The sequence below is a fragment of the Schistocerca nitens genome, chromosome 2 (assembly GCF_023898315.1).
Source record: "Schistocerca nitens isolate TAMUIC-IGC-003100 chromosome 2, iqSchNite1.1, whole genome shotgun sequence".
In the NCBI taxonomy this organism is placed as follows: domain Eukaryota; kingdom Metazoa; phylum Arthropoda; class Insecta; order Orthoptera; family Acrididae; genus Schistocerca; species Schistocerca nitens.
This window is the reverse complement of record NC_064615.1, coordinates 581,558,822-581,583,340: the sequence shown is the minus strand read 5'-3', so window position 1 is coordinate 581,583,340 and position 24,519 is coordinate 581,558,822. Positions and strand designations below refer to the sequence as shown.

Here is a 24,519-nt window from a genome sequence, read left to right as displayed (position 1 = left end):
GTTACTTCATAGTGAGTATGTTGATAAATGTATGATCGATTAAGCAATTATACCTATGGTAAGATTGGATCCTACACATGTGCAATGGAATACTTCTGCGCTTCTGAATTTTTCCTCATTACCTCATGGGACCATCAAGAGGTTAATAATTGATAATAAGTTTCAGGTGGACATCACTGCTTTGTTTTGGTATTATCGTTCATTAAGCTATTTTATGTTCAACCATGAATACTTTGGGCAGACTTATGGTATGAGCACAGATAGCCCACTGCCTCCCCTGGTGGTCAACCATTTTCTGTATAAAGATGTTGAAAATAGAGGGCTTCAATCAGCAGCCCCTAAAACAACTATATTTTGGAGGTATGTCAATTATAACATTCACAGTGTGGACTCGTGGAAAAAATAAATTAATGGAGTTTCTCCATTACCTCAATTCCATATATAGGAACATCCAGTTCACTATGAAAATAGAGAAAAATGGTTGTCTACCTCTCCTGGATGTTTTGTTTTAATGGATAAAAATTAGGACATTTGGTTTCTCGTAAGCCTACACATAATGACTTGTATTTACTATCATCAAGTTATCATCACCTGTCACAAACTATGAGTGTCCCTACACCACTTGCACACAGAGCTCACACAGTCTCAGATGCAAGTAGTTTGTCTAAGAGCTTGCCCACCTAAAGACGGTGTTCAAGGAAAACGGATATTCTGTCCAGCAGATTAACAGGGCACTACCAGTTTTAATCAAGAACCAGGGAATTGATAAAAAATAGGTCATACCAACAATGTCTTTAGCTTTTCATAATTTTGCTGCAACATTTCATTTAAGAAGCCAAAAATCTTCCATAATTTTCAAGTGAATGTTGTTTGATGTCCAACATCTAAGATTGTCAGTGTGCTGGGATCAGTAAAGCACAATTTACTTTTGTGGAAGGCTGGAATTTACAAAATGCCTTGCCTGTATGGTATGGCTTACGTAGGCCACAAAAGGCACTCAGGGAAGAGTACTGCACTGAACACCTCTTGCCTTTTGCAACCAAGCAAGTCTTCTAATTGTCAAACACTACATTTCCACTGGACATTCAGTGGAGTATGATAAAACAATAATTTTGGTAATAGCACATCTTTTTGGGTCTCTATTATTAAAGGATCCATGGAAACATGGTGTTGGAAAATCTGATGAACCATGACAGCAACTATCAGGCATGTAAAGCATGGAATCCTACCACCTCCATGATATTTGACAGCTGAGGTGAGTTGCAATGCTAAGGACCACTGAGTTCCGTGGTTCCACCAACGAGGGTGGTGCCACCAGATTGTGAGGTCTGTCTGTCAATTTGGTTTGGCTGCACACCCAAAACACTGACAGCATGCTCTACATTGTGGAATGGAGGACGTTTTCATCAGTCTTTGATGGGTCAGCTGAAGATGGTAGGTACCCAATCAAAATATCAAGGAATGTAATTGGTAATGACAAACTAAAAAGCACAAAATTTCTTCAAACACTCAATTCACCAGGAAAAATTTTAAAGTTTAAGCTGGGTTCTAGTTAGAAAACCTATTCTGTACGCTCGGACCTTCATTAACAGTCTGCAGTGAGGCACTGCACCAAACAGTTTCCAGAAATAAAGTTTGCCTGTTGCCCTTTATCTATGATTCACAGGGTATCGTGTGACAAAAGGGCAAGCTGAGTTCCACAAGAGCAATGGACAGATACTTTTCTGTCTCAAAGAAATTTATTATATTCCAACTTAGAATATGTGGAAGAATTGTAAGTCAGTTCTTTCACCATTTTTATATGGGACTCACCGGCTCTTTTTTCCCGCCAATTGGGTCTTTGTGCTAAGCAAGAGATTTGTGATACACACAAGTGAAGTAATGGCCAATGCCAAGGAACACTCTCACCCGAACTGGGGTTCCATCACAAGCTGGTGACTTATTTGTTTTCAACTCTTTCAGTTGTTTCCCAATGTCAGGGATGCCTATTTCTTTGTCCTCCATGTGGGAATCTGTGATAGGGTCAAATAATGAGATGTTTGTATAATTCTTCTGCATGGATGATTTTTTAAACACAAAATTCGAAACTTAAACTTTTCCTTTGATGTCTGGTTGATGAGAGACTGAATAGAAGTCTACGACCCACTTAGATATTCAAAATCATGTGACTGTGGTGCTGCAGGTGATGCTAAGGTACACTAAAAAACCAAAAGCTACAAAAAATGAAAACTATTATAAAAAATGAGCCCAGCTGTCTTTTACAAAAACATCTGCATTACCAAAGTTGTTAAAAACACATACGCAAGTAACCCGTTTCTAACAGTGCTGGCAATCGATTTATACATCAAGATGACATTAATGTTTATACAGCTTGCCTGTTCTAACGAGATGTAGGCGACATTTCTTGGTCTGCAAGCCTGCTAAATTTATCAAAAATTACATGTTGAACAAAAGAGTAAGATGACAGTTATCCACAAGCAATCTTTCAGAAACATGCTAGATGATGTGTTGGTTCTGTTGCAGGGAGAACTGTGAAATTTAAATTTTTTAATTAGTCAGTGATGGAATGTTCATCACTCATCTCTCAGTACAACTAATCAAGTGGGTTTTAGGGTGCTGAAATTCTTGAATGGGATAAAAAACAAAAGAAGAAGTAAAGATAACTACTCAACATATAGCAGCTAAACTGAAATGCAATACTGGGATAATGAAGTAAGCTTAGAACATCTTGTAATGCATATAAATTGTTCAGTCTCATTAATACGACCCCCAGTCAAAAGCCTGAATAATAACCTGGGTGCGCAAAAAGTAAGTCAGTGAGGTTCTGGAAGGTACTGACAGTGATGTGGGGACATGTTGACTCCAGTGCCGTGGATAATTGCACTAGGTTTCTAGGTTGAGCACCCACAGTGCGAAGAACAGTCTGATCGAACCACACACAAGCACTGCAAGTTGTGTGAAACTTTGCATTGTCCTCCTGGTAGATGCCATCTTATATAGTAAAAGCAAACTGCATGTAGGGGTGGGCCTGGTCCTCAGTGATAGACACATATACGTGTTGATCCACTGTGTCTTCCAGAATGATGAGCTCACCTAGGGAATGCTAGGAAAACAGTTCCCAGGCCATAACTCTCTTCATCCAGCCTGGACCGTTCCGACGATCCTTGCAGGGTGTTTATTCTCAAAACGTGATTCAACTGAAAAGGCCATCTGTTGCCATTCAGTGGACGACTAGTTGTTCTTCACTGCTCATGAACAGCAGTCAGCCTACTTGCACGAATCACGCACCTGCTGCAGGTGCCCACATACAGCAATGTTAACTGAACAGTCACCGAGGGAACACTTTTGGTAGTTCCTTGGTTTGTTTGAGTGGTAAGTTCCTCAAAAATTGCACATATATCCACCTGCACATAACTCTGCAGCCATCATTCACCCCTGTCATCTACAGCCCATGGTGCACCACAGTTGCTCTGTCACTGATGTTGGATAGGGCCATTTTGCCATGTATGGATACATTAATTATGGCAGCATGGGAACAGTTTACAAACTTCACCATTTCAGAAATGTATCCACACTTGGCCCAAAAGCCAGTGATCACGCCCTTTGGATGGCAGATAAATCACACTGTTTCTGCATTACAACAACAACTGCGCTGTTTTCTGCATACCCTGATACACTTTATGTACCCTCCACTGCTAGTGCTATACATGCCATCTGTGAGGGGTTATTGCATGCTGACATTGAGCATAGGCGGTAGTGTCATTAATGTGACTGGACCATGTATAATTCTCTCTGAAGTCTGATCCTTCATCTTTGTCTACCCTCATCTGTGTTTGTGTTTTTTATATTAGTTAGCTCCAAAGAAAGACCGTGTTCAAAAGATCAGCAACAATGTCAATATTTTTTATGTGCCTGTTGAACACTCAACATCTCAACTACATGGCAGTGGTTAGTCTTAGTGCTCCCATTACTATGGTAAGGGGTTGGCATAAGTACATCTCTGACAGTTGCAATGGGGTGGATGCAACAGCTTCATGGGGCTACCTCGACTAGTAAGTAATATGATTTTGTAAATGTATCTATGGCAACATCTCAGTGTTATCACAGCTCTGTAGACTGCTGTTATGTTCACCTGCACTTATTAGCACTTCACAGTTGAAAGCTGGCAACAGTACTGCAGGCTGTCAGGGGCTTCTTACACTGTCTCAATTATAGTGTGCTTTAGTTCATACTATACTCTGTGTTTGCAGATTTACAAAAAAAAACATTTAATTTTTGTGGACCATATCATTATTGCTTTTTAGTATATTATACAAGCTTATAATTATTGCTTTATACAAATATACAGTACTGACATAAGAGGTGGCCTTTTCTGTGTTTATCATTATATTCCTTTATTATGAAAAGGAATGTTGCTACTCACCATATAGCAGAGATGCTGAGTTGCACACACGCGCAACAAAAATACTGCCACAAATAAAGCTTTTGGTCAGTGCGACCTGCGTCATAAATAGATGACAGACAGACAGACACACACACACACACGCGCACGCGCGCGCGCACACACACACACACACACACACGACTGCAGTCTCAGGCAACTGTAGCCACACTGCAAGCAGCAGCACCAGTGCATGACAGGGGTGGTGACTGAGTGGTGGTAAGGAGGAGGGAGGGGCAGGGAGGGGGAAGGATAGTATGGTGGGAGTGGCAGACAGTGTAGTGCTGCAGGTTAGATAGAGGGCAGGGAATAAGGTGAGGACACCCTATCCATATTCCTCTAGAACCTCAACAACTTCTCCCCCATCTGCTTTACCTGGTCCTACTTAAACCCAACAAGCCACCTTCCTAGATGTTGACCTCCACCTCAAAGATGGCTACATCAGTACCTTCATCCATATCAAACCTACTCACCACCAGCAATACCTCCACTTTGACAGCTGCCACACATTCCATACCAAGACAGTGACAAGCAGCCGCTCTCAAAATATACTGAGGGTCTCACTGAAATGTTCGCAAATCGTAACTATCCTTCCAACCTACGAACAAAAATAAATTTCCTGTGCCTTATCTTTCCCACCTTCCACAACTTCCTGAAGTCCCACTGTCCAGCCACAGAGGAACATTGCCCTTGTAACTCAGTACCACCCAGGACCAGAGCAACTGAATAACATTCTCCATCAGGGTTTGACTACCTCTCATCATACCCTGAAATGAGAAATGTCCAGTCCACTATCCTTCCCACCCATCCCACAGTGGTATTCCACTGTCCACCAAAACTACACAATATACTCATCCATCCCTACACAACCCATGCTTCCAACCCCTTACCTCATGGCTCATACCCCTGTGATAGACCTAGATGCAAGACCTGTCCCATACAGCCTCCCACTACCACCTACTGCAGTGTGGTCGCAAATATCACCTATCCCATCAAAGGCAGGGCTACCTGTGAAACCAGTCATGTGATCTACAAGCTAAACTGCAACTACTGTGCTGCATTCTATGTGAGCATTACAACTAATAAGCTGTCTGTCTGCATGTATGGCCACCAACAAACTGTGGCCAAGAAACATGTGGACTGCCCTATCGCTGAGCACGCTGCCAAACATGACATCCTTCATTTCAATGACCGCTTCACAGCCTGTGCCATATGGATCCCTCCTAGCACAACACCAGCTTTTCTGAATTGTGCAGGTGGGAACTTTCCCTGCAATACATCCTACCTTCCCGTATCCCACCTGGCCTCAACCTTTGTTAATCATTGTCCTCACCCATTCAGCCCCTTCCCTGTTCCCACTCCAGAGCTACACAGCCCACATTCCACCATTGCACCTAGTCTTTCTACTTCTCTCCTTCCCCCTCCCCTCCACCCTGCCTCCCCATCTATCCCCTACACTACTATCCCTCCCCCGCCCCACCCCAGCCTCCTCCTTACCCTCACCAAATTGCCACTCTCATCATGCACTGGTGCTGTTGCTCACCGTGTGACTACAGTTGCCTAAGGCTGCAGTTGTGTGTGTGTGTGTGTGTGTGTGTGTGTGTGTGTGTGTTTGTGTGTGTGTCATCTATTTTTGATGAAGACCTTACTGTTGGAAAGCTTTATTTGTGGCAGAGTTTTTGTGTACCTACCTGCGACTTAGCATCTCTGCTATATGGTGAGTAGCAACTTTCCTTTTCATAATATTGTTACATTCCATCCTGGATTTTCCATTGTTTGATTATATTCCTTTATATTTAAGTACTGATGTCATTATTCACAACTTACCGAAATAATGGCTATGCACAGAAAGTAGAAATTTGCTATGCGGCGGAACTGCTCAAACAAGTTTTTTGGAAGGAAGTTCCATGGAGAGTACTGCAACAAATAGGAAAAGAATGTAAGTCACACATATATCTTCATTATTAAACTGTAAAGATGCAACTTTACCATTATTATTATTACAAAGCAAAAAGTTACAGATATAAAACACGTTTGTCATAACTTTCTAGCAACTGTATTTCTGGTTGTGGTTGGAGTCTTTTATCAATTGATTTGACAATGCACCTTGTAAATTTCTTCTGAAGCAGGTAATGGAGAAAGCAAGTGCCACCCAACAAGAGGACTGGTGTGAAGGGACCAGTTCCTACATCCCTCTTGCAGTGCAGCTACTAACTATGCTTTGTGCCTTATACCAAGCACCCTCTCTCACTGTGATTGATGAGCTTTCTATTCTATCAATAAATGCTTAAAAGGAAGAAAACACTGCTTTCACACTAATTATAACACAAACAGTTCAGCCGTAACATGGTGAAATTAAAAGTGAAATTCAACAATGCCTACCACATTGTAAATGCATATAGTACTAGTTGCCTGATCAGAAGCTAGATCCAAATGGGATTAAGCCTTTCAGCTTCTACACATTCAAAACAAAGGAGCTAAACATTGTAGAAACAGTTTACAAATCGTAATTTGGATTCTGTCAAGACATTTCATGAACAATTTCAACAGTGTATTTTTTTTATATAAAAGAAATAAGATGTCAAGACTTTAGCAGATTGAAAACTGCATGGTAATGAAGATATATATAAAATGAAAAGGAAGCAATGTTGATTTCATAGTTACAGTATAGCTGTTTGGTCTGTATCCTCCATCATTACTTTATGTCAATTATTTAAATCAGACAAATTTTTTGCAGCTTGGATATAAGCAAGCACAACCAGTCTCGGCACAAACAAGCCCACCAGGAACTGACTGACTGCTGCGTCATCCTCTGCTGATGGTGTCATTTGGATGTAATTAGGAGGGGTGGTGACAGCACACAGCTCTCCCAGCAACTGTCAGTTTAGCAGACCGGGTGCTGCTACTAAGTAGCTCCCCAACTGGTGCTACGAGGCTGAGTACACCCTGTTCCAGTCCTCTCACCGAGTAAAATCCCTGGCAGTACTGGAAATTGAACCCAAGCCCTCCGCATGGTAGGCAGCCATGCTGACCACTCAGCTATAGAGACAGACAGCTAAGATACGGGCTTGCATAATTACTGCAACCATCATTACAGAGATAATCAGCACAGGGATTAGTGTAAATTTTAAATTATTCCACATGTATGATACTGGTGAAGGCATTGCAACTATTGCTATCACTTTCTCAGTATGTGCCTTAGAACAGATGGTGCAGGGATACCAAATCAGACACCGCAAATCATTGTAGGACTGCATCGGAGATTTAACAATAGTACCCAATGCAATGTGCAGATGAATGAAAGTTCCTAGTCTTATGATATCATTAAACAAACTACATGCATCAGTCTACACTGACATAGAATAGCAATGTGCCAAAACATTAACATACAAGGACATGTACTATTAGTAATACTTAAATGGAGCAGGCATTAAAAAGAAATCTAACCATGAATATCTTTTTCAAAATAGATTGCAGTTGTTGCAACACTGATTACAATGTACAGAGAAATAGTCAGACCTAACCCAACTCATACAAATTGTTAAAGTAGAACATAAAGTACTACATGTGTGCTCTCGTGCAATGAAGACAGTGCCCATCAATTCATTTCTGGTGGAGGTATTAAATCTGCCATAATTTTTATGCCATAGATACCTACCTGCTACTGAATGAAGAAGGAACTTCCACCAACAGTACAAGAATATATTGAAATTAAACACCTAATTGATCATTATCATTGATCTGCAGTGCTATTTACATACAATACATGTGAACTTGAAATATGTGATGTTCCCTACATGACAGCAGCCTTTGAAGACTACAGAATCATTATTATGAGCTTGGCTGCAAAAGGAGATTCTGCTACATGTGTCAGTGGAAAGGAAGCTGTGTAGTGCTGGAGTAGGAGCAGGGAAGGGAATAGGTGGGTGATCAACAGGAACTAGTGAAGATTCGGGTAAGAGGGTTATGAGGACATAGGATACATTGCAGGGAGAGCTCCTATCTGTGCAGTTCAGAAAAGCTGGTGTAGGTAGGAAGGATCTGGACGGCCCATGCCATGAAGCAGTTTCAGCAACTGGGTGGTCCTGCTGTCTCTTGGTCACATTTATTGGTAGCTATTCATGTAGACAGACAGCTTGTTGGTTGTCATGCCTATGCAGAAAGCAGAACAGTGGTTGCTACTTGGTTTGTTGATCACATGACTGCTTTCACAGGTAGCCCTGCCTTTACTGGGATGGGTGATGTCTGTGACTGGACTCAGGTAGGTGGAGCAGCAGTGGGTTGGGAGCAAGGATGTATTAGGGATGGACACAGATATTGCGTAGGTTCGGCGGGCAGTAGAGCAATGGAATACAACAATGGGAGGGGTGCGAATGACAGTGGGTAGAATACCCACTTCAGAGCACAATAAGGGGTAGTCAAAATCTTGGCAGAGAATGTTATTCAGTTGGTCCAATCCTTTGTGGTACTGAGTCATGAGGGGAGTAGTGCTCCTTTGTGGCCAGATTATGGGAATGTGGGATGTCACTGGAGAGACACAGCATGGGAGGTCATTTCTGTAGAAGGTTGGAAGGGTAATTTAGGTCAGTGAATGCCTCAGGGAGACATTTGCTACATTTGGAGAGGGACTGTTTGTATTAACAAATGCAACGGCCATGGATGGCTAGACTCTATGGAAGGGAGTTTTTGGTATGGAATGGGTGACAGCTGTTGAAGTGGAAGTGTTGCTGGTGATTGATAGGTTTGATATGGATGTAACCATCTCTGAGTTCGAGGTCAACATCAAGGAATGTGGCTTATTCTGTTGAGCAGGACGAAGTGAAGGGAATGGGGGAGAAGGTGTTCAGGTTCTGATGGAACATAGACAGGGTTTCCTCACCATTAGTCCAGACCACGAAGATTTCATCAACAAATCTGAACCAGGTAAGAGGTTTGGGATTCTAAGTGGTTAGTAAAGATTCCTCTAGATGGGCCATGAGTAGGTTGGCATAGGATGTAGCTATGTGATTGCTCATTGCTGTACCAAGGATTGTTTCAAAGGTGAAGTAATTGTGGGTGAGGATATGCGAGGGTTGAATGAAAAGTAATGCCGCCACCTTCATTAATTGGGTCTGGATGGGAATATTTTAATAAATCAAACCCATAAATAATCCTTAGAATGTGATCTTTAATTACCAATATTCATTTTTCCAGATAATCATTAGCCAATTGGATACATTTCTGCCAATGATGAACAAGTTTTCTGAAGCCGTCACGGAATAAGTCGACACACTGTTTCCGCAACCACAGTGTCACAGTTCTCTCAACGTCTTCATCAGAAGCATAATGATGTCCCCGCAGATTGTCCTTCATTATCAGGAACAGATGGAAGTCAGACAGTGCTAAATCTTGACTGTATGGAGGAAGCCGTACGATGGTGAGATTTGTTCTCTGAAGTTCTGCTGTGGTGACACTTGAAGTGTGTGGCCTGGCACTGTCATGCTGCAGGAAAACGTTTCTCTTTTCCTTTCGGACCCTTGTTAGCCGTCGTTTCAGAGTTCGCAGCGTTGTGATGTAATGCTCTGAATTTATTGTTGTTTCATGATCAAGGAAATCAACCTGGATAACCATCTGCATCCCAGAACACTGTGGCCGTGATCTTTCCATCTGAGGGCTGCATCTTGAATTTTTTTTTGCGGGGCGAGTCTTTGTCGATATTTCATAGACTGACATTTCAACTCTGAGTCGTAATGGTGTTTTGTCTCCTGTCATAACTGAATCGAGAAAGGCGTTACCTTCATTCTCGTAACGCGAGAGAAGTACCTGGCAAATTTCAAGTCTGTGCGCTATCATTTCAGGAGTCAGCATCCAGGGTACCCATTGTGCACAGATCTTCCGATAACCAAGCAAAGCAATAATGTAATCCACATGTTCTTGTGAATTGCCGATTGTGCTTGCAGTTTCTCTCTGAGTGATACAACAATCGACCTGAATCAATCTGTCAACATTTTGTTTGTGACGTTGCAGGACATCCAACTCTTTGTTTGTTATGCAGGTCAGATGTTCCCACCTCAACATCTTTAAACTTACCCACCCAACGACGCACAGTACTTACATCAACACAATCACTATAAACTGGTTTCATTCTCTGACGAATTTCCTTTGGGGTGACACCTTCTGCTGTCAAGATTTCAATGACTGCACATTGCTTAAATCACATTGACCGACTGTTTATGGAGGGTTCCATACTTTACACTGTAACAACACAACCGCTCAATGCTAAGGCTTCCCGCCAACTGGAGCTGTAGAGAAGAGGCTACGGAGCGTGCCAGTACCTGTCGCATACCAATGCTGCCAACTGTGGAAGAGTTACGAAGGTGGAGGCATTACTTTTCAATCAATCCTCGTAATTAGTCATGGTGCCCAGGAAGGAGGTTGCAGGTTTGGTGCCAGTCAGGCTCCAGGAAAGATAGTGTTCACCAGTGGTAAGGCCATGGGCGTTAGGGAAGTTAGTGTAAAAAGCCATCATCAATAGTAATGAGCATTCACTGTTTGGCAACGGAACAGAAACTGTGGAGTTTTTGTGGAGGAAACAGATAGCATATATTAAAGAGAAGGGTAGATTACAAATAAGATATTGAAGGCATTGGTCCATGAGAGCAGAGATTCTCTCAGTGGGGGCACAGTAACTAGCCACAATGGGGCATCCTGAGTGGTTGGCTTATGGACTTTATGAAGCATGTACAATGTAGGAGTGTTGGGAGTAATACAATGGAGTCACTGTGGCAGGGTTTGTAGATGGGCAAATCTGAGAGGTGGTGCTGTCCTTCCACAGTTCAAAATCATAGTGATGGAGCCTTTGTCTGCACTTATGAGTATAAGGTTAGAATCAATTTTTAGGTGGTTGATTGCAGTTCTTTCTGTGGATGTAAGGTTAGTTTCCATGTTGAGGGATTTGGGAAGTGATGGCAGGCAAGGTTTGAGGTTAAGAAATTCTGGAATGTTAAAAAAGGGTGATTTGGGGACAGTGGAGAGGGACCACAGTTGGATGGAGGAGTGAACTAAGTCGGGCAGGGTTCAACATTGGCTTTGCATTCAGTCTGATTAGTAGGATTGGTGGTGGAAAAGTGTTTCCACTTTAGGGTCCCGGAGAAGGATAGAAGACATTTAATAGGTCCATCATGATTGAATTTGGGAATGTGGCAAAAATAAGGCCTTTGGAAAGGAATGGTACTTTTGTGAGAATGAGGTTTTTGGAGGAAAGGTTTTGAGTCTCTTAAGGTTCTGGATTCTGTATGGTAGTGGGAGTGAGTTTCTGAGGGTACGGTAAATGTAGTTTGCTTCTAGTACATAAAATCTTTTTAAAACAAATGGGAACTGTGGTGTCACCGCCAGACACCACACTTGCTAGGTGGTAGCCTTTAAATCGGCCGCGGTCCGCTAGTATACGACGGACCCGCGTGTAGCCACTGTCGGTGATTGCAGACCGAGCGCCGCCACACGGCAGGTCTAGTGACACTTCCTAGCACTCGCCCCAGTTGTACAGCCGACTTTGCTAGCGATGGTTCACTGACAAATTACGCTCTCATTTGCCGAGACGATAGTTAGCATAGCCTTCAGCTACGTCATTTGCTACGACCTATCAAGGCGCCATTATCATTTGCTATTTATCTCGTGATGCATGTACCGTCAGACCGATGTTCACCAATTATGGATTAAAGTTAAGTATTCCAGAATCTACGTACCTTTTTTGCTAGTATAATTACCTTACCTGTTCCAGACCTCACGCCAGCCTGCGTGAGCTTAAACGCGTGCCTTTCGGCTTCCTCATAGTGGCTTGGCTGTCTTGCCAAGTCACAACAGTTTGGACCCCATCCTCGTCGCCAAACTGTTGTGACTTGGCAAGACAGCCAAGCCACTATGAGGAAGCCGAAAGGCACGCGTTTAAGCTCACGCAGGCTGGCGTGAGGTCTGGAACAGGTAAAGTAATTATACTAGCAAAAAAGGTACGTAGATTCTGGAATACTTAACTTTAATCCATAATTGGTGAACATCGGTCTGACGGTACATGCATCACAAGATAAATAGCAAATGATAATGGCGCCTTGATAGGTCGTAGCAAATGACGTAGCTGAAGGCTATGCTAACTATCGTCTCGGCAAATGAGAGCGTAATTTGTCAGTGAGCCATCGCTAGCAAAGTCGGCTGTACAACTGGGGCGAGTGCTAGGAAGTGTCTCTAGACCTGCCGTGTGGCGGCGCTCGGTCTGCAATCACTGACAGTGGCGACACGCGGGTCCGTCGTATACTAGCGGACCGCGGCCGATTTAAAGGCTACCACCTAGCAAGTGTGGTGTCTGGCGGTGACACCACAGGAACAGTCTAATGAACAGATTTGAAAACATGGCTGAAAATCTAATACAATAAGACAAAAATAATGTACAGCCATTATGATGACAAGAAAACAGTACAAGTCAACAAAGAAGTCATAGAACAAAGTCATTACTTTTTTGCTTGAGGCCAGTTGAAGACTAAGACAACACAGACAGGAATAAAAATAAAATATTAAAAATGGCATGGAGTACCTTGGCAAACACAATGGAGTTTACAAAATATCTCCCACTGTGTCTGAAGTGAAAGTTTACAGATCAGTGTGTAGTGATAATTTTGACTTAAAGCAATGAGACATGAACTTATAAGCTGAAAACCAAAGAAAAGTGTGAGTTTCTCTGCAAGCAGTGGAGAGGTACAACTTAGGAATTACTAGGAGAAACATGGAAGTAAATAATAGGATTAGCAAACAGACTGGAACAGAAGACATAATTATGGTTATAATGAGAGTGGATAGGACATGTAGCCAAAGATGGAGCAAGTAAGTCCTTCGCTACATTCCAAGACATACAAATAGGCTGAGATGGGTACATGTCATGACATAAGAAAACACACAGGAGTAATGTGAATGCTTAGAGCTAATGACAGTAATGCATCCGAAAGTCCAGAAGAGGGCTTTATATAGCAGTGTTTATCAAATGGCTGTTAATGCTAATGATGGTAATATATGAGATTACGAGCAGATGAACAATAACAAGATTGTTATATTATGGTGGCAAAAATATAAATAAGTGACAAGAAATATGTAGATGGATGTAATGCAAGTCCAACTGACGACTGACTGTAAGACTTCAGTGGCTTCAGTATTCAAGAGTGCGGCAAAATCCCTGCAGTGTGCTTTTGAATCACTAATAGCTCGCTCAGAAAAATTACCCTGTGTTTAAGTTAGGCATTTTCGTAACTCTTGTTTGCAATATTAGAATACCGTATCGGGTGAGAACGAGAGCATTTTATGCTTTCCGTCGGGTCACCCAAGAATCGCGCGGTAGTGCTGGATCTTTGCCGAATATTATTTCATTCTCTTCAAAAATTAAATGACATTCGAAGCTATATTGTTTCTTTGCTAGTCCCTTTTTACGTCTGAACTGCAACTGCTCACATCATTGCTGGTTAGTTGGACCGCTGGTTTGCCATTACTGTCTAAGTTTAATGCACCGGTAAAGCTATTGTCCTGCTTAGTTTATGTGCGTGTAACACAGCATAAAACGTATCCTTATGAGCGTACTTGACTGTACTGGTCACAGCTTGGCTTCCAATGAGATTCAAGCAAACGCAGAAGAATACATGGCGCCGGCCGGAGTGGCCGTGCGGTTCTAGGGGCTACAGTCTGGAACCGCGTGACCACTACGGTCGTAGGTTCGAATCCTGCCTCGGGCATGGATGTGTGTGATGTCCTTAGGTTAGTTAGGTTTAAGTAGTTCTAAGTTCTATGGGAATGATGACCACAGTAGTTGAGTCCCATAGTGCTCAGAGCCATTTGAACCATTTGAATACAGGGCGTAATGTTTACAACAGGTTATTCTTATGATGAACGGAGTACAGCTAAAGAGTGCAGAAATTTTTGATCGGCGTTCTTATTATCTTCAGAATTTTCTTAAGGTATTATAAAAACTGCTGTGTTTTGTACAGTTTTGTTCGTGATCGAGACATACAGATTTGAAGACACTTTGAGTACTTACATGACATATCAACAGACCCAACACAAGCGGAAAGAAATGTGAGTGACGCTCACCAATTATCCCCTTCTTTGCAGAACGTTTGCTTGTAACGTACGGTGGAAGATTTAATTTTTGCAGTTTATCTGAACATCCCTCACTCTCCATGCTGCATATCGATGGATGTTTTTTCAGCTTCACACATGAAACCTTCTGTATTGACTTCAATCTCTAGCCAAAGTAACAGTGAACGGTCCTTCCAAGTGGGAGACCGTGCTTCTGGATTCAGTGAGCTGTAGGTGTGACGTGGTACCTAAAAAGAATTGCTGCCTGTTGGCGTGTTGTTTCTAGAATCAGAAAAGAAAGCATTGGTGCTACCCAATAACTATCGATTAGATTAGGAGCTTTTTCATTGCTTTCACCTGATACTTCGAGCACCTCCTGAGAAATTTTTCGATTTCTATCGTGTTTCTAACTTCATTCGATGAACTATGTGAAACACTGAAATAATTCTTTCGGTTGGTGGACACCAAAATGAGGAAGCATAGAGCAATGGAACAGAGGGTGGCTGTTACTCTGAGGTGGATGCAAAACAAATTTCTTTGTTGTAAAAACCTACTCGATCGTACTACAAAATAACAGTGAGCAACAATCGCAATACGTCAACGAGCCGATACAACGGGCCAGGACACTGTCGCAGAAACAACGAAAAAAGCACGAAAAATTTAAGCGAACTCAAAATGTTCATGATTGGCGATTTTTTACAGAAACTCGAAATTTAGCGTCGACTCCAATGTGAGATGCTTATAATAGTTTCCACAACGAGACTTTGTCTCGAAACCTGGCACAAAATCCAAAGAGATTATTGTCGTATGTAATGTACGCTGGCGGCAAGACACAATCAATTCGCGACAGCAATGTAAATACTATCGATGACAGTGCTACTAAAGCAGAGTTACTAAACACAGCTTTTCCAAATTCCTTCACCAAAGAAGACGAAGTAAATATTTCAAAATTCGGATAAAAAACAACTGCCACCATGAGTAACTTAGAAGTAGATATCCTCGCAGTAGTGAAGCAACGTAAATCTCTTAATGAAAGCAAGTCTTCAGCTCCAGACTGAATACCGATTAGGACCTTTCAGAGCATGCTGATGCATCTCATATAACCGCCCGCTCCACGAGATATCCATGTTCAAAGACTGGAAAACTACACAGGTGGAACCAATATTCAAGGAAAGCAGTAGGAGTAATCCACTAAATTACAGGCATGTATAATTAACGTCGATCTGCAGCGGGATTCTGGAACATACATTGTGTTCGAATATTATGAATTATCTCTAAGACATCGGTTTATTGACACAGTCAACATGAATTTAGAAAACATCGTTCTTCCGAAACACGACTAGATCTTTACTCACACTAAGTGGTGAGTGCTATTGACAAGGGATTTCAAATTGATCTTGGATTTCTAGATTTCCGGAAGGCGTTTGACACTGTAGCTCACAAGCGACTTGCATTCAAATTGCGTGCTTATGGAATGTTATGTGACTGGATTCGTGATTTCCTGCAGAGAGGTCACAGTTCGTAGAAATTGACGAAAAACCATAGAGTAAACCAGAAGTGATTTCTGGTGATCCCGAAGGTAGAGTTATAGGCCCTCTGCTGTTCCTTATCTATATAAACGATTTAGGAGACAATCTGAGCAGCCGTCTTGTTTATCGACTAGTAAAGTCATCAGAAGATCAAACCAAATTGCAAAACGATTTAGAAAAGATATCTGTACGATGGGAAATCTGCAATTGACCCTAAATAATGAAAAGTGAGAGGTCATCCACATGAGTGCTAAAAGGAATGCGTTAAACTTCGATTAAACGATAATTAGTCAAATCTAGAGACAGTTCATTCAACTAAATACCTTGGAATTACAATTAAGAATCTTCGTTGGCGGAATACCTAGAAGATGCAACAGATCTACTAAAGAGACTGCCCACAACTACGCTTGTCCGTCCTCTTTTGGAGTACTGCTGCGAGCTGTGGGATTGTTACCAGGAAGGATTAACGGAGTACAGCGAGAAAGTTTAAAGGAGAGCAGCACGTTTTGTGTTATTGAGAAATAGGGGAAAGAGTGTCCCTGACATGATACAGGGATCGTGTTAGACATCATTAAAACAAAGGTGTTTTTCGTTGTGCGGAATCTTCTCACGAAATTTCCAACAAATTTCTCCACTGAACGCGAATATATTTTGTTAACGCCGACCTACATAGTCAGAAACGATCATTATAACAAAATAAGGGAAATCAGTTCCGGAACAGCTGCCAAGTCTTTTAGCAAAGATGATACTGTCCTGCATTCTTGTCTAATTTAAATGCTTCGGTGTAAAACATTACAGAATTTGTCTATGTCTGATTGTAGGCCTTGGTTCGTAATTCTTCTTGTTTTAGAAGGGATCCGTTCTCCCTCACTAATACTTAACTCGCAGATGATCGCTATCCCCTTCAGCTTCGTCGTTTCTAATTGTGTTATCTTCTTCACGTAAGTTGAGTATGTTCTGGAAAGAATCATGTATGTGACAGCATTTGAATGCGTTCTATTATTTAGAATAAAATACACGAGTATCGTATACTTTGGTTATGCATATTTTGTGTTGAATAACAGGTGATAAAAATGGCAGGAGGTTAGAATGAATATATTTAGTTTTTTCAGTTGCTACAGAATCACTCTTTACTTCTCTACATCTTTTAATGTGCCTCACATATGAAATATCAGATAGTTCTACTTCTTTTGTGTATCATTCTCTAAAAATTTGATAGCTGTCATTAATATATTTTTGTAAAACTATTTTTCTTACAGGTACTTAGCATCTGGCTGATTCAATTATGTGTACTGAAACGCAGCGCGAAGGACGACAAGCAATTAATTCACTTTATCCATTGTGAAAGCTCTCATAAGGCTCTGTGTAAAGCTGGTAGCAGGCGATTCACTTGACAAGCTAAATTGCGGCTCAGTGAGCCGAGGTCGAAGCTCTGAGTCCCTCGTGTGAAAGGACGCAACGTAACGCGAATCGTCTAAGCTCTCTCCAGCTGGAAGCACGGCCTCGCGCGTGAAAGGGCCCTTAACATGGCGACGTTACCCGCTGCTTGGTCGATCAGCAGTACCACCGAAGGGCGTCGTAAGAAGGCCGACGTTGGAAACCAGTCGCAATTCTGGGCTACTGGTGGTGGTAGTCCGCCACTGAGCGCCACAGGAGCCCAAAGCGTTGGCAGGCTACTGTTTACCATTCAATTTCGAACGTTTTTCTGTTCTTGAATGTGTATTTGTCTAGTAATAGGACGCAGAGTGAAGTCATGGGGAAGTGTCAGCACGGTGAACTATGGGGATATGAATCTACATCTACATCTGCATCTACATTTATACTCCGCAAGCCACCCAACGGTGTGTGGTGGAGGGCACTTTATGTGCCACTGTCATTACCTCCCTTTCCTATTCCAGTCGCGTATGGTTCTTGCAGAGTCTGCCACTTGAGTTTGCTAAACATCTCCATAACGCTATCACGCTTACCAAATAACCCTGTGACGAAACGCGCCGCTCTCCTTTGGATCTTCTCTATCTCCTCTGTCGACCCGACCTGGTACAGATCCCACATTGATGAGCAATACTCAAGTATAGGTCGAACGAGTGTTTTGTAAGCCACCTCCTTTGGTGCTGGACTACATTTTCTAAGGACTCTCCCAATGAATCTCAACCTAGCACCCGCCTTTCCAACAATTAATTTTATATGATCATTCCATTTCAAATCGTTCCGTACGCATACTCCCAGAATGTTATATGGGCTAGTTAAGATGGCGGACAATGGCTTCACGTTTGTAACGTAATGCCATCTTTCCTCTTTTTTTTTAACTCCATGGAAGAACCCATTTTAACGAATACTTTGCCAGCGGAAGAGCCACTGAGAAGTGCTTCTCAGTGGCTCTGTGTGAAGGCGACTTCAGAAAGATGCGTGAAATTTTGCGACACTCTTAAATTTCTGTTATCTGTCCTACTGTGAGACCGGCGTAGATCCAAAGAGGGGAGGGGGGAGGTGTCATGAGGATCATCAAGCTGCCCCCCTCCCCCCCCCCCCAAATGCTAAAGGCGTGTATATTTTTATGTCTATCAATTTTCAAGTTTCGTAGACAATTTTCGAAAGACAAAGTAGCATGAAAACGGTGTTAAAATGGCAAGGAATGCAGCTATGCAGGCTGACCGGCTGCAGAGAACATTCCGGCCAGGCAGGGGCGCCTATTCACAAGCTGCTGTCAGCAGCACCCGACACGGTTCGTGAGTCCGCGAGTAGAAGCAGCAAATGGCAGAACTTCAGTAAGACAACACAGAAAGGGAAAGACCTTCCACTACAACTGAAAGCAACAGAAAAACTTATTCGAAGGTTTGCAAAAATTGCATCCACCGTCTTGTCTCATAGAGGGATAAACGAACTAACAGTTATGACGATTACTTTTGCATAACAAACGGCTTACTTACTTTTTCCATCTGCCTAGTTTTCATTTGACTGCCCTTATATAATAAAACATTTTATTTTGCTATTATTTTTAAATCCTTGGCAACTGTGGCACGTTAAAAGTGGGAGTGACAGTAAATTGTTATTTGAGGGAGGAGAAGGCGAGAGGAGAAAGTAGGGACCTATGACCGTCTCACCTTTCCTCCTCCTTTTCCTCAAGGACACAACCCTGGTACAGTGCCTTCTGCATCAGCCAACCAGGGATTAATTTCGGCCGGAACGCCGTTGCGGCACCTCCCACGGATTTTTCTTTAACTCTCTGGAACAAGTCGCCACCGGAGATTTAAAACAGTAGGTGTCTATTAAATCGTGATGCAACTACAATTTGCCACTCCGTCGGCACCAGTGAGCGTGAGTGTGTGTTGCCAACGAGATGCTATTGGCAGAACTGAAAACATAACGTCACAGTCGTGCAGGCTACCGACTTGTGCTGATATGCATCGAGCACAACTAGGGAGCAAGGTGACACTTCTACCGAGAAAGACGGTAACATCTGTTCTTTACATTAAATATTGCGGTTTTATTGTTTTTATTATAAGAAAGTATCTCTGAAAAACCTGAATTTCAGAACATCATTTTGTAAAAAATGATTTCAAATTGTAAGTTTTATAACAAGTTTTACAATATCGGAACTTGTGATTTTTGTGGCTGAGAGGAGAAGGTGGGGCGTTTTTATACGGTTGAAGAAATGCGTTCGGGAACCAAAAATGTTAGAAATCAAGCACAGTTACCAATTAGTTCCTCAACAGTTTCTACTGTGGATTCAAATATCAACAACTTCATGTAACCCCATAGAAACACAAATCATGTAGAATTGTGTATTATTTTGTAACGTAACGCCACAATCATCATTTCAGTAACATATGACTCACATGCATTGCTCCCTCGAGACTGCCTGAAATCTTCATTTCCTATTATTGCTTTTTTATTTCAAAATACTCAATGTAAACTCCTCTGGGGTCAGTATAAATTTAGCTCTAAATGCTTGGGAGTAATCTGTATTTAGATCTCAGATTTTAAATCAAGTCTTTAATTTTTTGATTTTGTAAGACAAAGACTTAATTTTGCAGACGATTACATAATATTAACAAGAGATATGGAAAATCTATGTCATACAAGGAGTCCCAAGAGGAATGGACAATATTCAGGATTATGGCAGGAACGATCATTCTAGGCAAAAAGGTCTAGTAAACATGGGCTCTAAAACGTATACCTTAAGAGCTAAGAGCACTTCTTCATCTTCGATATTGTAAAACAAATCTCTTCTGCTGCAAGCTCTTTGATTTCTATATTTTGGCAGGTGGTAAAGTCCACGGAAACTAAGTAGACAGTCGGCGCAGTGGCTGATGGAGGCGACCGTATAGACATGTCCCATTTAAAGTCACTCTCATTAGCCATCGTGCCGAAAGTCAACTTAGTTCGCGCAGTCAGTAGTATAGACCAAAACATGAAAAAAATGTCCAGTAAACATGGGATCTAAGGTGTATACCGTAAGAGCTATGAGCACTTGTTCATCTTCCCCACTGTGAAACACATCTCGTCTATTGAACAGGACGCATGGTGTAAATAAAAAAGTGTCGGAGGTCAACAGCGTTGAGGGTAGAGCATCAGTATCACAGAGACAACGTTTCTACACACGTAAACCACCGCGCAGGATGGGCTCAAGTGTTTGGTGAATGATGTCACCAAGGGCGTTCATGCCCAGAGGCAGAGGAGGGTGGGGGGGGGGGGGGGGAGATCGAGAGCACCATCTTGCAACCACCCCCTCAAGCTCTCATGGAAAGAAAAAAATATAGTGTAGTCAGAGGCTATTCAGATAATATTCTTTCAAAAACTGATTGAAAAGTCGGTATTACGTATGTTTTTAGCAGCGTCGCAGCTGGAACTTTTTTATGGCGACTTAAAAGTCACCATTTGTCTTTCATAATTTTAAAAATACTCGTTAACCCCCAGGTCTAGGTGCCGTCTTCCCCCCTCTACAAAATATCATACGGGCGCCCATGGAAGTCATGTCGCCTCTATAGAGGCACACGGGGTGACAGTCCGCATGCTGTGTCAGATCGCCACCCATTTGAATGTGGGGGAGTAAGACACCCATTTTCACCAAGACTACAAGGAGACGAATGCACCACACAGGCTTCAGCGGCAGATGAGTGACTATTTCTACATCTTCATCTGTACTCTGCAAGCCATCTTACGGTGTATGGCGGAGGGTACTTTGTGTACCACTGCCATTTTCCCCTTTCCCTGTTCCAGTTACATACGGTTCGTGGGAAGAACGATTGCAAGCAAGCCTCCGCGTCAGTTCCAAACTCTCTAATTTTACCTTCATGTGTTTTCGCTGGATATACGTAGGAGGAAGCAATATATCTGTTGACTCTTCTAGAAACGTATGCTTTCGGAATTTTAATGTACCATACCGTGATAAGGAACGTGAGCACCTCCGTGACACTGTTGCACTTACTAAATGAACCTGTAACGAAACGTGCTGCTCTTCCCCAGATCCTCTCTATTTCCTCATTCAATCCTATCTGGTGCGGATCCCAGACTGACGAGCGATATCCAAGTATTGGTCAAACGAGTGTTTGGTAACCTGTTTCCTTTGTTGATGGACTACATTTTCTGAGGATTCCTCCAACGAATCTCAGTCTGGTACCTGCCTTACCCGCGATCAATTTTATGTGGTCGTTCCATTTCAGATCGCTCCGTGCATATACTTCTAGATATTTTATGAAAATAACGGATTCCAGTGATTGTTCTGTAATCATGTAATCATACAATAAAGAGTCTTTCTCTCTATGTATTCGCAATACGTTACGTTTGCTTGTGTTGAGGGCCAACTGCCACTCCCTGCGCTAAGCATCGATCCTGTGCAGGTCTTCCTGCATTCCGCTACAATTTTCTGCCCTTGCGACTTCTCTATATACAACATCACCCACGAAAAGCTTCACGGAACTTCCGACGTTATCTATTACGTCATTTACCTGTGCCGTGAAATGTAATGGGCCTCTAAAACTCCCTTGGGTCACACCAGAAATTACTGGTATTTCTCAAGACTTCTCTCTATTTAGAATGACGTGCTGTGAACTATTTGATAGAAACTTTTCAGTCCAATCACACAGTTGGTCTGATATTCAAAACGCTCGTATTTTGTTCACTAGGTGGCAATGCGGAACTATATCGAACGCTTTCCGGAAGTTAAGGAACACGACATCTTCCTGGTCGCTTGCTTTCTGTGTCTCGTGGACGAACAGAGCGAACTACAGTGGTGGAAATATTTATTGCATCACCATGAATTACTTCGTCTTTTTGTCTTATGCAGCAGTTTGCATCAGGTTATACCAGTGCCATTGTTGCTAAACTTTACTGACATATTCTTGACTTAATAATCTGACTTCTTCGCGCATGTTTTCCTACAATACACAACTCTTTGTAGTTGTTTGGTTTTACAGTGAAACCAGTGTTAATACTGCCATTTTGAGTTGAGACATTACAGTGAGAAGATGGGCAGGTCAGTTGAATTAACGCCAGAAAAGAAAGCTGCTATAATTGCTTATTCGTCTGTTGGTATCAGCACCAGAGAGATACCTCTAACACAGGATTTAAACAGTCTACGATTTCGAGGTTACTGAAAAAATACAGGAAAAAAGGAAATGTTGATCGTGAGAAAGGAAGAGGTTGGAAAAGGGTGTCTACTGCCAAACAGGGCAGGGTATTAAAAAGGCTTTCGCTCAACGATCGTCGCCTGTCATCAACTAAACTAAAGCGATTTTGGGAACAAATGTGCGACATCTCAGTAACCAGTAGAACTGTAAGAAATAGACTACTGGAGGCTGGACTCTCAGCCCGTCGTTCTAGAAGGAAGCCTTTATTGACCAAGATAATGCTACAACAACGACTGCAATGGGCAAAGGCAAATGCGACATGGACACCAGAGATATGGAACAAAGTAATCTTTTCAGATGGGTCCAAATTTAGTACTGCGTGGCTCAGATGGAAAAGTGTTCGTACGTCGAAGAAAAGGTGAAGAATTTTTGCCATCATGCATAACACATACAGTCAAACACCCACAAGGACAGATGGTCTGGGGGTGCGTTTCCAGTCACGGAGTAGATCGTCTGGACTTCACCAATGGCACTGCCAATGCAGATGCCTACATAAGCATCCCTGAAAGGAAACTTATGCCAACCATTAGAGACCAGTTTGGAGATGTTTCCAATTGCATTTTTCAGGATGACTCCGCTCCTTGCCATAGAGCTTTGAAGGTGAATCCTATGACTGATATTTGTACCAAACACGAAGCAGATTACGTTCTTGGTTAATTATCACTTACTTCTAAATTACAGGTAAAATTTTTCCTTCGACAAAATGGGGTTCGAGTATTAGAGTGGCCTGGAAACAATCCTATTGAAAACTGTTGGAAGGTTATGGGAAATGCTATCACCAAAAAGAAGCCACGAAATACACGGGGGCTGTTGGAGACCCTTGTGCGTGTGTGGTTTCATGAACTGAGTGGGAAATACATTAAAAAAGTTAATTCTTTCAATGCCTTCACGATGCCAAGCGGTGATTAAGGCGCGTGGTGGAGCAACAGAGTATTAAATACAAACAGTGTGTTCATATAGGGCAACACAAACACTAAAATCCATCAGTGTTATGTTACAACATTAATATGCAGTGTTTATTTCAACATTAGTATTCATATTTCAGAATAGCGAACAGAATAGCTGACATATCCACTTAATCTCATTTTTCAGGTAAGTGTTAAATTATAAAAAACAAACATTTTTATAGAAACAAAAATTAATAAAACAAATTGACAAAAATTACTGCGTATATTCATTTCTGATAGAAATCAAGAGAAATCAGGCAAATGTAGCTCAGTTATTCAATTATTGTAACAGAAATTTTTAATTGTAAGAGGTGATGCAAGAAATATTTCCACCACTGTAAATTTCACACGATCGTTGCTTTCGGAACCCATGTTGATTCCTAAAGAAGAGATTTTCGGTTCTGGAACTGTAATACGCGAGGATAAAACATGTTTTATAATTCTACAAACGACTGGTGTCAGAGATATAGGCCTGTAGTTTTGTGCAGTCTGCTGGCCAATAGTTTTGTGCGCTCTATTCGACGACTGTTCTGGTGTGTTAGTGGTTTCCCATGGCTTTCGGCTAATCACTGAGCTGGGTTTTTTCAAAATAAATATCGCGTTCTCAAGGCTTAGTAGCATTTAAATTCAGTTAAAAATTATAAATAGTTCATCAAATGAAAGAGCAACTCAAACAGATTTTATTACAAGCATTCAATGTGAGCACCATTTGTCACGTGGCACTCGGTGAGTCGATAGGTGAATTCTTCCGAAACCTTGATCAGTTTGTCTGAAGTAATTATTGCAACAACTGCTTCAATCCTGTTTCTTAAACTTTAGAGCTTGTAACTCACTCGTTCAACAAGTTGTTCGGTCACTCTCTCCTCAAGAGTCAATAGTGTCTT

General features: G+C 41.9%; 1 protein-coding gene across 4 annotated transcripts in view; it reads right to left on the bottom strand.

The window, feature by feature from the left end:
• Positions 1 to 24,519, bottom strand: part of LOC126236641 (phospholipid-transporting ATPase IF-like) — a 683,598-nt gene that overhangs the window by 151,028 nt on the left and 508,051 nt on the right. For all 4 annotated transcript variants that reach the window (XM_049946098.1, XM_049946097.1, XM_049946100.1 and 1 more), the window contains one exon: positions 6,269 to 6,358. In XM_049946098.1, the coding sequence (XP_049802055.1) occupies positions 6,269 to 6,358 (90 nt within the window). The remainder of the gene's footprint in view (positions 1 to 6,268; positions 6,359 to 24,519) is intronic.